The sequence below is a fragment of the Anabrus simplex genome, chromosome 11, assembly GCF_040414725.1.
Source record: "Anabrus simplex isolate iqAnaSimp1 chromosome 11, ASM4041472v1, whole genome shotgun sequence".
Lineage (NCBI taxonomy): Eukaryota > Metazoa > Arthropoda > Insecta > Orthoptera > Tettigoniidae > Anabrus > Anabrus simplex.
This window is the reverse complement of record NC_090275.1, coordinates 84,105,474-84,118,899: the sequence shown is the minus strand read 5'-3', so window position 1 is coordinate 84,118,899 and position 13,426 is coordinate 84,105,474. Positions and strand designations below refer to the sequence as shown.

Here is a 13,426-nt window from a genome sequence, read left to right as displayed (position 1 = left end):
AGTGAAACATATTGTTACCTCCATTTAAAAGAATAGAATCAGAAACTAAACCTTTACAGCTTTATAGAATGGACTCCTGGATAATCAACCACTAGCCATTGGTTCCGTTACATGAGCTATCTTTATCCACATAATTTCAGTATTTATTTATTTAGCGTATGATACTACAGTTGACAATCGACTATGTACAACTATGTACAAGTTCTTAACAGGAAAAGAAAAAGTGCAATTAAATCTATATCCATATACACAGTCCATATTAAAACGGTTAATGTGGACGTCGTTCAGTCTCTTATAGATGAATGTCCACATCTTCCAACCAAAAGAGTGCTACAGGGGTCACTCGATGAATGTCCTCGATGGATCCTGCAAAAGCTCGCAGAGGGCAGTCCTTCAGAATGTGCACAATGGTTTGCACTTCTGCACCACAGTCACAAGCTGGAGAGTCTTTTCAGCTCCACTGATGCAGAGCAGAAGCACTTCTTCCAACTCCGCAGCGTATCCTGTTGAGTGTGACCCAGGTGGAGCGATGAAGGTTGAACCCAAGCAACTTTGTAGTTGGATCCCTGATGTTGACAATACTGTGAGGGTGTGATTGAGACCATTCAGATTTCCATTTTTCATCAGGCTTAAAATGTGAATTAACTAATTCCTTTGCCGTCTTCCAGGCAGGTTTCCATGATTTGAGTATTGTTATGCCATTTTCATCTATATCTTGATGTATTAGGTGGTAACTGTTCTTCACTATCCTGGTCCACAGTCTAACAAGGGCACGTTGCCATCTTATGTGAGGAGGCTGAATGTTGCTCAGTAATGGTAGCCATTGAATTGGAGTGGAGCACAATGTACCAGATATAATTGTCATTGTGTGGTACAGTTGAACATCAACCAGACTAGTGTGGGAGCTATTGAGTCATACAGAGGAGCAATATTCAGCTGGTGAATATACTATTGTTGGAGCAGTTGTTCGTAGTGTACACGCATGTGCTCTCCAAGAAGTACCAGCTAGTCTACCCAGCAAGTTGTCACGGCTTTTAAGCTTAGCAGTCGGTTTCTCAAGAAGGCGTTGATAGGTTAAGGACCTGTCTAAAGTTACACTCACCGGGCGAGTTGGCCGTGCGCGTAGAGGCGCGCGGCTGTGAGCTTGCATCCGGGAGATAGTAGGTTCGAATCCCACTATCGGCAGCCCTGAAAATGGTTTTCCGTGGTTTCCCATTTTCACACCAGGCAAATGCTGGGGCTGTACCTTAATTAAGGCCACGGCCGCTTCCTTCCAACTCCTAGGCTTTTCCTATCCCATCGTCGCCATAAGACCTATCTGTGTCGGTGCGACGTAAAGCCCCTAGCAAAAAAAAAAAAAAAAAAAAAAAAAAAGTTACACTCAGATGTTTGGGTTGGTATTACACTGTAGTGTGCGGTTTCCAAACCTGATCTTAGGTTGTTAGTTTGCCAGCCTGTTATTTAGGTGGAACGTAGCTACCTCTGTCTTTAGTGGACTAGGTTTCAGGTGCCATTTTTTTGAAATAATCACCCATCTTGTCAAGGTCTTGGGATAGAATGTCTTCTGCCTCATTGAAGTCTGTTCTTTGTATGGTGAGGTTGATATCATCCGCATAGATGAACTTGCGAGATACTTTTTCTGGGAGATCATGGATGTATAAGTACAAAGGAGCCATTAATTTAACTTTGACTTCAGTTTTTTCAGAATGTATGCCATGATGGTTGGTTTGTGATACCTGAAGCCATCTCTTTTCAGTTTTAACTCAATTATACAGTATATCAGAAAATATATGGTAACGGAATTATACCTGGAAAATAAACAACTTAATTGTTTATCTTTCTTTCTTTTTCAGATATTTTCTAATTTATTCAAAATTAGTTTTTGCTGACTGAAGGACCTAACAGTTATAGATTAAAATTGATGGTTGGTCCCTTTCTGATTTATGCTGTTTATGATGTCATGGAATTGTATTGCATGTTGCAGCTACATGGTTTTGCCGAACGTTATCAGCCTTCTGTAAATATACATGCTGCCAAACCAGTACAGCCAAAAGGATTACGAGCTTTCCTAAAAGAAATATCAGTGGATGGCAAGAATAATGCTAAGCAAGGTAAGATAGTTTAACAGTCCTCTATACTCAGTGTGGTTGCCATTCTTAAAAGGAATTTTCAGTCTTGATGTAGGAAATGTTGACTAGGGAGAAAGCCACACAAGCATACTAAAGGAACAGACAAAGCAGAACCCTAGTTTCTAATACATAAATTTACTAATATAATGATGTACCGGGAAGGAAAATTTCTTTAGGCATAATTATATTTAGGGTTTCTACTTTGTGCTTACAAATTTTATCATTTTTGTGAAGAATTCAACTTTTGTTTCTTTAGAAGAAATTACAACACCTGAAATTGAGAGTTCTGAATTCAGTTTTTACATAATGTAAAGAATTTAGACTATACTACGTAGCATAGATACGACTTTTCCTTGCGGGGGATATGAATAATAATAATTTTAAAAACCCCATTTAAATGTACGAGGGCCATCCAATAAATAAGATTCCCTATTTTACAAAAAAACACAAGCGGGTTGTTTACACTTGTGAAGTATTTTATTTTCATTCTACAACTCATACACTACTTCTCCACGTAGTCACCATTTCTGTCCAAACGCTTTTGGTACCTTGGCAGCAGTTTTCTGGTACCTTCGTCATACCAGGTCGATTCCTGTCTCTGTAGACAGCGGTTCACCTCCGTTTCCACCTCTCCATCAGTTGCAAATCGCTGCCTCCAGTGTGCAACTTGAGTTCTGGAAAGAGATTGAAATCACTCGGGGCAAGATACGGAGAATAAGGTGGATGGGGAAGAAGGTCCCGTTTGAAGTTTGCAGCAAATCCTGGATCCTTTGAGCTGAATGGGGGCGTGCAACACTTTCTGAGACAGAAGACCAAGACGTTTTTGTTTGATTGCAGTTCTGAGATTCGTAAGAACCGTGCAGTACCTCTCAGCTGTGACCATAGAGCGTCAGGGCAGGTACTCAACCAATAGAACACCATTACAGTTCAAAAAGATAGTAGCCATAAATTTGCCTGCAGAGGCTGAGGTCTTGGACTTTTTTGGTGCACATCTGCCTTGCTTTGTCATTTTGATTCTGGAGTTGAATGTGATGCACCCAGCTTTCATCTCCTGTGGCAATGCGAGAAAACATTCTATGTCTCTCTCTCTTTGAAACATCTGCAGAAATGCTGGGGCCGCCTCGATCCGTTCTTGCTTGTGAGCATCAGGAAGCAAAAGTGGGACCCTTCTTGCACAGACTTTTCAATACTGCGAGACATCTGACAGGATCATTGCAATGGAGGAGGGTCCAGTTTCCATACCAGGAGGTTGTCGATTCATTATCTCATCAGTGCTGACGTGTTGATGTTCATCCACCACATTCCGGCTGCATTGCCTGAAGCGATAGCGAGCCTGCTGCTGCGCTCGTCATCATGCACATTTTGCTGTCCTTCCAGGAACCATGAACGCTAGCAGCGGACCATTTGGATGCTCATGCCTCCTTCATCATACACACACACTAAATGGTGATGAATATTGATAGCCATTTCATTTTTCGCCGTGAAAAGCAAATGACAGAACAGAGTTCACAAGTGAGCATGCTTTCAAATGGTAGCTCGATGGCAGCTGGTGCCATACTGGCGAACGCGAAGCAAGAATGTGCTGTTGAAGGTCAAACGCAGCCACCATACCACAGTGACAGTTCCTACAGTACCAACTTAATTTTAAAGCTACCGGGCGAGTTGGCCGTGCGGTTAGGGGCGCGCAGCTGTGAGCTTGCATCCGGGAGATAGTGGGTTCGAATCCTGCTGTCGGCAGCCCTGAAAATGGTTTTCCATGGTTTCCCATTTTCACACCAGGCAAATGCTGGGGCTGTACCTTAATTAAGGCCATGCCACTTCCTTCCCATTCCTAGGTCTTTCCTGTCCCATCGTCGCCATAATACCGATCTGTGTTGGTGCGACGTAAAGCAATTAGGAAAAAAAATTTAAAGCGTGTGTTTTGCAAAGGAAAAAATAGAGAAACTTATTTATTGGATGGCCTTCGTATGTTTTATTATTTTATTATTTTTTACCTTCATAAAAATAATAAATGTATCAATTTATAATCATAAGTACAAGCACCTCATGGGGCGGATATATCCCCCATTTCCCCCTCTTATCTATGCCATTGCTATGTAGTAACCTAGGTTGTGAAAAAATTAACCAAAACATTCCAACTGTCTAGAATTTGTTTTTTGAGCTAATAATATCTTGTTAGGACCATCAGGCCATAGACTGGCTTTATGCTGCTCTCCATGCCACCGTGTTCTGTGCTAATCTTTTCAGTCCTATGTAACTACTACATCTAATCTATTTGTCATGCCTCACTTTACTCCTATGGTCTTACCCCTTCAGTTCCCTCAACTAACTGAACAAGTTCTGGGTGTCTCAAGATGTGTTCTAACAATTTCTCTTCTTCTGGTCAACATTCACCAAATCGTAGTCTTTGCACCAATTCAGTTCAGTAGCTCTTCATTTGTGAATCGATTAACCATCTTTCCTTCAGCATTCTTCTCTAATACCACATTTCAAAATTTCTGCTCTCTTTCTGCACGAGTTATTGTCCATATTTCATTTCTGTGCAGTGTCACACTCCACACAAAAATCTTCACAAACATCTTTCTATGCAATTCCTAAATAGATGTTTGAAGTGGGCAAATTTCTTTATTAAGAAAGGCCTTCCTTGCTTGTGCTAGTCTGCATTTTAGGTCCTTCTTACTTCTTCCATCCTTAGTTATTCATCATCATCATCATCATCATCATCATCATTTCCCAACTCTAGTTTCCCGGGTGTGGTGTACAAGCGCTCGCCATCTCCTTCTGTCTTCATATATCTTCTGTTCCAGTACATCCTCCCATTTGTGTCCTCTCTCCTCCACATCTGATCTTACAGTCTCTATCCAGCGTTTTCTTGGTCTTCCTTGTGGTTTTCTTCCACTGAAGTCTGCATTTCTTTATGACACTGGTAATAGGAACCTTAGTTATTCTCCAACCTAAATAACACATTTCATCTACCTCTTTTAAGACTTCATTTCCTAATCTAATATTGTCCTGCGTCACTCGACTTTATTCGACTGTATTCCATTAATTTTGTTTTAGATTAATGAATTTTCTTCTTATACTCCTTCTTTAAGACTGTCCATACCATTCAGCAATTCCTCGAAATCTTCTGCAGACTCAGGTAAAATAAAAGTGTTTATAATAAATCCTAAGGTTTTTGATTACTTCTCCACCGGGCTGAGTGACTCAGACGCCTGAGGCGCTGGCCTTCTGACCCCAACTTGGCAGGTTCGATCCTGGCTCAGTCCGGTGGTATTTGAAGGTGCTCAAATCTGTCAGCCTCATATCGGCAGATTTATGGGCACGTAAAAGAACTCCTGTGGGACTAAATTCCAGCACCTCAGCATCTCCGAAAACCGTCAAAGTAGTTAGTGGAACGTTAAAGCCAAGAACATTTTTATTAACTCCTTTCTGGGTATGTACTTTTTCATAGTAACCTGGTTCTTATCATTGTACATTAATTTTTGCATATATTGTAGATAACTCTTACTTCTCAATATTTGATCCCAGTCATCTTCAGAATAATATTTCCAAGTAATATCCTGACGCTTTCTTGTACCATTGCTGTTTACTCACTGTGAATATATTTGTAGAATCTCCACAGTCAACTCCAACACCAGTACGTGCAGAATCAACAAGTAACAACGCTCTATTACCGGTGCTGAGCTTCATGGAATGCTTAACAAACCACAGCGAGGATGGACGAGTGCTTTGTGCCCGTCAGGCAACTGTCGGAAAGGGCCACCTCAAGTACCTTCTCCTGAATCCAGCTGCTCACTTCTCAGCCATCGTCAAGGAGGCAAGGTAAAGACTTGGTGCTTATTTTGGAATGAAGATCCCAAGCATTTTACATACACCTTAGTTTAGATTTAGTGGATGCCATTTCTATCCAAGTATAATGTATAACACTATATTACAGGAAACTATAGCATAAATATGAAGTCTCATTTGCAATATTTTATCATTTCACAATTTCCTGAAAGAAAAGCTACCTTAAAAATAACATATTTTGATGCTATCCAGTGGGGTTAGATGCTTTTTTTCAAGTACGAAGCCATATTACATTTCTGTTACAGTTTCCTACTGATTCAATCTTCTCGATGAATTTTTAAAACCGAGTGAGTTGGCCGTGCAGTTAGGGCTGTAGTTGTGAGCTTGCATTTGAAAAATCACCCCACTCTGGCGCAACAGCCCCAAACGGCCATGGCTTACCAAGCAACTGTTGCTCAGTCTGAAGGCCTGCAGATTACAAAGTATCATGTGGTCAGCATGACAAATCCTCTTTGCCATTATTCTTGTCTTTCTAAACCAGGACCGCTATCTGACAAGTAGCTCTTCAATTATAATCATGTAGGCTCAGTGGACGTTGAACCAGCCCTCAGATCCAGGTAAAAATCCCTGACCTGGCTGAGAATCTGACCCGGGGCCTCCAGGTAAGAGGCAGGCATGCTACCTCTACACCGCATGGCTGGCTGGGTAGTATATGATAGAATAAGTACATCCTCCCATTTGTATCCTCTCTCCTCCACATCTGATCTTACAGTGTCTATTAGATTACTTCTCCACCGGGCTGAGTGGCTCAGACGCCTGACAATAGAAGAAGAGGCCAATAAAACAATTGAAGCCACACACCGCAGCCCAAGTCTTCGACTGTCAGCGCAGTCACCACAGAGATAAGGAATGCCTCACAACGCGATTCACGCCAACTACGGAGAGAAGGGCCTCGATAAAACACAAACACAGAATGGGGAAGCGATGTAATCTGGGCGAGGCCAATAGGTCAACGACCAACAGAGGGTGGAAGGAGTATGGGGTAGAGCAATTCACTATAATGACACTCTCCGTTACACTTAAAGGACCAAAATTGAATATAATAAAAAAAAAGTTAAGCTGGGTGGGTGGTGCAATTTAAATATATAAGAAAAATGAAAACAATTAAGTTTTAAAAAGGGAAATACTAATGACAAGGCTCATTTACAGAATTACTACCAATCGTAGTCACCATACCAACAATTACAACCAAATTTTAAAAAACTCAATAATATTTGCCAGATGGAATTAACTTCAGTTTGACTTAGAGGTTCATTACAATTTACTGTTCATTACAAATAGCTTGTTCGAGCTCGAAACCATCTTTCTTTGAAAGAAGTTATAATAATGATAATTTTCCAAACCATTAATAACTTATAACTTGGTAAATTGTTTGGGTAATTTTATTGGGGTGCACCTATTTGGTGCCCGCAAATAGGTGCACCAACAGGCATTAAAACAATAAATTATTACATGTTTGAAATTCCACAGTGAACACGGAAGCGTTTCAAATTAAAACATTTAACAGTGTCCCCTAACAGACCGACAATGTCCTCAAGAAACATTTAGGAAGGCAAAAAATAAAATTAAGAAAGAGCCCACATCGAAAGAAAAACAATGAATGATTAAGGAAATCAATAATAATAATAATAATAAGGTAGCACAATAATATAGAAGCAATTAAAACTCATCTCGTGATCCATTTCATCACATCAACAGCATAGGTACGCCATACAACAATGAACGTCAGCATATCTCAATTATTGTTACAACACTGACCACGCCGCGATAATGCAACTAATCAAACCGTTATCAGAAAAACAAAGACGGAGCATACCAACAACAGTACAATAAAATGGAGTGTAGCCTTAGATCAGCAATTATAAATCGAAATTTAGAGAGAAGATTTCAAAATAATAATAATAATAATAATAATAATAATGATAAAGAAAATTAATTTAAAAAGAAAATAGAATTAAATTCAATTTGACCCAAAGCACGCTTCAGTATTCACTTGGGTTTAAAAATCAACATAACGTTACATTAATCTTCAATTTTCAGACACCCTTAGTAGTGTAACTATACAACCAGACTACATAGATTGTAAATACTTTTCCATTTGGTTTCTTTCCTTTTCACAGGGAAGAATTTTAAATTAATAACAACAGATACAGTGATTTAACTTGTCAAAGCTCCTGTTAAAAGAACAGGTCGTTTTAAAACACACGGTTCTCGTGACGTAGAAGTATGTCTTTTCAGTTAAAATTATACTTCGCCCGAAAATAACATAACAGCTTGGGCATGGTTAAATCTTGCGGAATTAATAAATTTCAACCACAAAATGTTCACTCATAAACTTAATATGATCGGAAGGCGATCTGTATTTTCAGTCACAAAAAAATATAATTAATATTACAAGCCGATCCGACATTTTGAATTTTGTTCACAGAAAGCTTGACGTATAAGGTTGGACTTACTAAGGTGATGAGGCTGTTTCACAATATTGAATAACTTTTAAAACTTACGTCTGTAGCGACATTATACCCATGCACTACGCCATGCTTCAATGATGAAAGGAACTGTCACTTTAAACTTTAAAATAAGAACTCCACACAAATACTAGTAATTTTCTATCACCCACCCACCACTAACAGTAATTTAATTTACCACGAAAGCTCACATTAGGGTGGTTTGAACACACACACAGACCGTCTGCTAGCCATTGTAACAGAAGGCTGTCGCCGAGACATCCTTACTCAAGCGGAGATGGCCACCAACAAACAAAGGTACCAGTAGCTTACGTAAGGGCGCACTGTGGACAACAGTTAAAAGTCGAGTTGCACGTTGACCAATACCAACTTGGTAACAACAAAGCTCCAAGGAATATCCAACGGTGATGGATCAGCCCACCGTTATAGTACAGTTCACACAATATGAACCTTAAATGTACAACAATTAGTTATCGCAGAGTTCCGTTCCCTTGGGCAAGATTAAACAATAGTTTCCATTCACCTTTTCTTATAAATTCCACACGAACAAATTTCTGGTATAGCGATGATTTCACATAGTCCTCAAAATTATACCACTACAGCCTCACACCCCAAAGGAACACACCAGGGTAGGGTGGTAAGTTGAGTTTGAATACATAGGCAGATACATGTAGTGACTGGCGAAACATGACAGTTCACACACATCGTTGTTTTAGAATTGAAGCATCACAGGGCAGGTACTCATAGAGATGGAAGTTTTGACAGTCTTTAGCCTTATGTTGTCAGTGTCGTCGACAGGATTTTTAGTGGCACAGAAATGATGAATACGGTGGGGCCAGTACCACGTTCATACTGCCAACTAGGTGTTGTTTATACACGGTCGATGCAAACACAAGCAGTGGTTATAGTCATACAGCATAGTAGAAATATAATCTAACCCACTTTCAGCATAGATGACGGAGTTAGTAAACAGTTAAATCACATGCGCACATTGCTGACACATTAAGAAGGGGTAGACACACCATGTATAATATGAATACGTAGTACCTGAGAACACCAGTCGATCACAAGACATGCATGCCATACGGACACTGTTCATTAATGTCAGTTCACCACAGTAATACAGTAAAACCTCGTTAATTCGAAGTCGTTGGGACTCAAAAATCGGACTTCGAATTACGTGATTTCGAATTAACCGCCAATTCGCAATTCAGAAGTACCAACCCTTGCCGCGTTACAAAATATTCTGTGGCCCGTTACTGCATGCAGTTAACCTTGATTCACAGTTTATACCCTTCAAATGCCACGAAAAAAGAACTATTTCCAAAATGTATCCAAGAAGGTGCATTTACAGTATTCAAGTAATGCACTCGTATATCTCACTAGCAAACATAACCTCACGCAACGAAAGAAAAAAAAAAAAAGCACGATTCAAAGACGAGGAGACTTCTATGCTGGCTCCCATGTGCAAGTGCTTTATTAATTGAATTAGTATACTGTATGCATTTTAGATGCCTTGTATTTACAAAGGAAGTACCCGATGCCCTTAAAATCGAACTTTTCTATGACTCTATCCTTGTAGGATTTCCCGCCATGGCACTTCTCTCGTACTTGAGAAATGTAAACACTTGCCGCGTCACAAAGTATTCTAAGACCCATTAATACATGCAATCACCTCGATTCACAGTTTAAACCTTTCAAATCCCGTGGAAAAAACTATTTCCGAAATGTATCCAACACGGTGCATTTAACTTACAATGTTCAAATAATGCACTTGGATAAATCCCTGACAAACATAACCTCACACTACGAAAGAAAAAAATCACACAATTCAAAGACGAGGATAAATTATGCCGGACCCTCTGTGTAAATGCATTATTTTTTGGATTTCTGTACTGTTTGCATTTTTAGATGCTTTGTACTGGCATGGAAAGTGCCCGACGCCCTTAAAACATTGTGGTTTATCGAACTTTCCTATGACGAGGGGATAAAGTTTCTCACTTCCATCCCATGTGCATTGCAACGCACTACTATGACCCATTTAAAACCACAAGACCGTTTGGGCTTGCATTAAAATAAAGCAATGCAGTTTCACCGGCAATGACAATATTGTTCGGTGCCTACGGATTTATTATATGAGCTACGTTTTTGCGTCAACTGTCGGCATCGCCAGTGTTCGCGGATTCTGTTTTTCCGCACACTGTCTGTTGCGTGATTTGATATTACGGCATTCCTTAAAAGGTTGAATACAAAAGAATTCCGATTTCATTCAACTTAGCAATCATGAAGCGCACTGTAGACCCACCGAAGTGAGTGTAAGTGCGGAAAGCTACCCTTCCACGTTCCGGAACGCGCGTTCTATTATGACGCGGAGCGGATAAATTTCGAGTTGAAATTACTCTGAAACATACTATTGTTTTAAAATGTAAAGGCAGTTTCGAATTAAATGTCTGAATTTCGGTAATGGGACCGACATTGTACTTCGAATTACGAATTATCCGTATTTCGAATTAAACAATTTAAATAACATGCAAAACTGTATCTCATGTTTCCGGGAACGAGAGCTTCTTCTAATTAGGCGGGATTTTGAATTAACCGATTTCGAATTATCGAGGTTCTACTGTATTAACTATTCACGAAATGCCTTAGATCACACTGAGGTCCAAATTTTCGCTAAACTATACCATAAAAGAGATTAACTGCACTTATATTACTATAACTACAAGAAGTTACAATAGTGTATTTACAATTTATAACAGTACATAGTGTACCAAGTTAAGTTCGGTTAGCGCAGGTGTAAGCTTTTCACTCTCATACTGAGAGCAAGGTAGGTCTCGAAACACTAGTACATGAACAATAAATCTGGAGAGTAATACGCTCTTATCCAGTTAACCCAATATCTCCACTCGAGTACAGATAAGGTAATAGGACACGATCGCACATTCTGAGGAACCACACGTGTGATTACAGGGGAATCACAATAACCAACCAGGTTAGGACCAAAAGACAATACTAAGAGAGATGACCCAGAATTTATCACTCATTGTGGGGATAGAGCTAGAGTATGGTTGTCCACCTTCTTCACGAACATCCTACAGAGTGGGCAATTGCCAAAGCTATTCAAACGAAGATCATAGCCATCTTGAAGAAAGGCGAAGCCAGCGATAAACCAGAGAGCTATCGACCTATTGCCCTGCTTAGTGTGACATATAAATTACTAGAAAGGCTCCTTCTCAATAGAATTGGCCCAGAGATCCTCGAGAAAATCCCAGTGGAGCAGGCAGGATTCAGACCGAACAGAAGCACTACAGACCAAATAATGTCTCTTACAACTTACATAGAAGCAGGCTATCAGAGAAAGCTTAAGACATCAGTGGCTTTTATTGATCTGACAGCAGCCTATGATACAGTCTGGAAGGATGGCCTTCTCTTCAAGTTTCTGAATCTGAAAGTGGTACCATGTAAGACGACTCCCTGGTTTTTGAATAATATGCTAAGCTCAAGACTTTTCCAAGTACATATGGGGAATACTGTGAGCACCAAAAGATCATTAAGTAATGGACTTCCTCAGGGTTCTGTTCTTGCTCCAATCTTATTTAGCCTATATATTTCAGACATGCCTGCCACATTTTCAAGAAAATTTGGATATGCCGATGATTGGGCTATTGCTACCAGAGATACAACATTTGAGAAATCCGAGATGACCTTAACGGACGACATAAAAGTGTAGATACATACTTTAAATTGTGGAGACTTACACTTAATGCCAATAAAACAGAAGTTTACTGCTTCCATCTAAACAGCAAGATAGCTAACAAACAATTGCTGATGTAAATTGGAAATCAGTTATTGAGACATAATAAATTTCCTAAATACCTAGGAGTTACCTTAGATAGAACACTCTCCTTTAGACAACACCTTCATAACGTCCAATCTAAAGTAAGAACTCGCAACAACGTAATCCAAAAATTATGTGGTCCAACTTGGGGTTCAACAGCAACTTTACTCCGATGCACCGCTTTGGGACTTGTGTTCTCGGCTGCTAAGTACTGCGCTCCTGTTTGGCTGAATAGCCCTCACACCAACCTCATAGATACGCAGCTGAACACCACGATGTGTCTCGTCACTGGCACAATAAGGTCTACACCCACATATTGTCTACATACCGTATTTCACGCCATAATCGTCGCACTTTTTATACCAAAATTTTCGAAAAAATTGTAGGGTGCCACCATTATATGATGAATATTTAATACCAGTATTTGTATTACTCAAAAAATGTATTTATAACTAAATTGTATTTGATACAAATTTAAGATGCACGTAATACTCGCGTTTATACATCAAAATAATTAAAATAGTCTAAAACAAAATTCATAATTTTTCGCAACAATTCGGCGAACGTTTTTCCAACCTGAAAATAAAAATGAACGTATTAAGTTAATTGTCATTAATTTGAGTATTAAAGTTAAAATATGAATGGATGAAAACCATAACGGTATAAGTGACATTTTTTAAAAAAATGAGTTCAGTGCAGGATGTAACTCCGGGAGGATGTATCCTTTCACCAGCAAAGAGATACAAGTGATAGCGGTAATATTCTGCGCTCTAGTGGTGGGTGGTATAACTACAAATAGCATGCTTTATATGAACGTTGAAGATGTTTAAATGCCTTTTTCTCTGAATGACCAAAATGCTACTTATACCGTTATGGTTTTCATCCATTCATATTACACTTGCAAAAAATTATCGCTTTGTTGTGAAATGCGGACTTACCGGTACGCAATTTATTCCAAAACTTCGGTGTCGCTATCGCAGGTTTCGCTATCTGATGCGCCGTCCTCGCCTCTGTTAATACCAGTATCAGATTCTTCGTCTCCCTGCCACACTGCGTCATCTTCGGAACCGTCTAGTGCATTCGAAATCCCAGTCCTTTTGAAGCTCTTGGATACTAGTTCAGGTGGTATAAGATCCCAA

At 39.6% G+C, this 13,426-nt stretch overlaps 1 protein-coding gene across 3 annotated transcripts in view; it reads left to right on the top strand.

The window, feature by feature from the left end:
- Window positions 1-13,426, top strand: part of LOC136883240 (ATP-dependent DNA helicase DDX11) — a 153,319-nt gene that overhangs the window by 94,459 nt on the left and 45,434 nt on the right. For all 3 annotated transcript variants that reach the window (XM_067155448.2, XM_067155446.2, XM_067155447.2), the window contains 2 exons: window positions 1,985-2,111; window positions 5,744-5,954. In XM_067155448.2, the coding sequence (XP_067011549.2) occupies window positions 1,985-2,111; window positions 5,744-5,954 (338 nt within the window). The remainder of the gene's footprint in view (window positions 1-1,984; window positions 2,112-5,743; window positions 5,955-13,426) is intronic.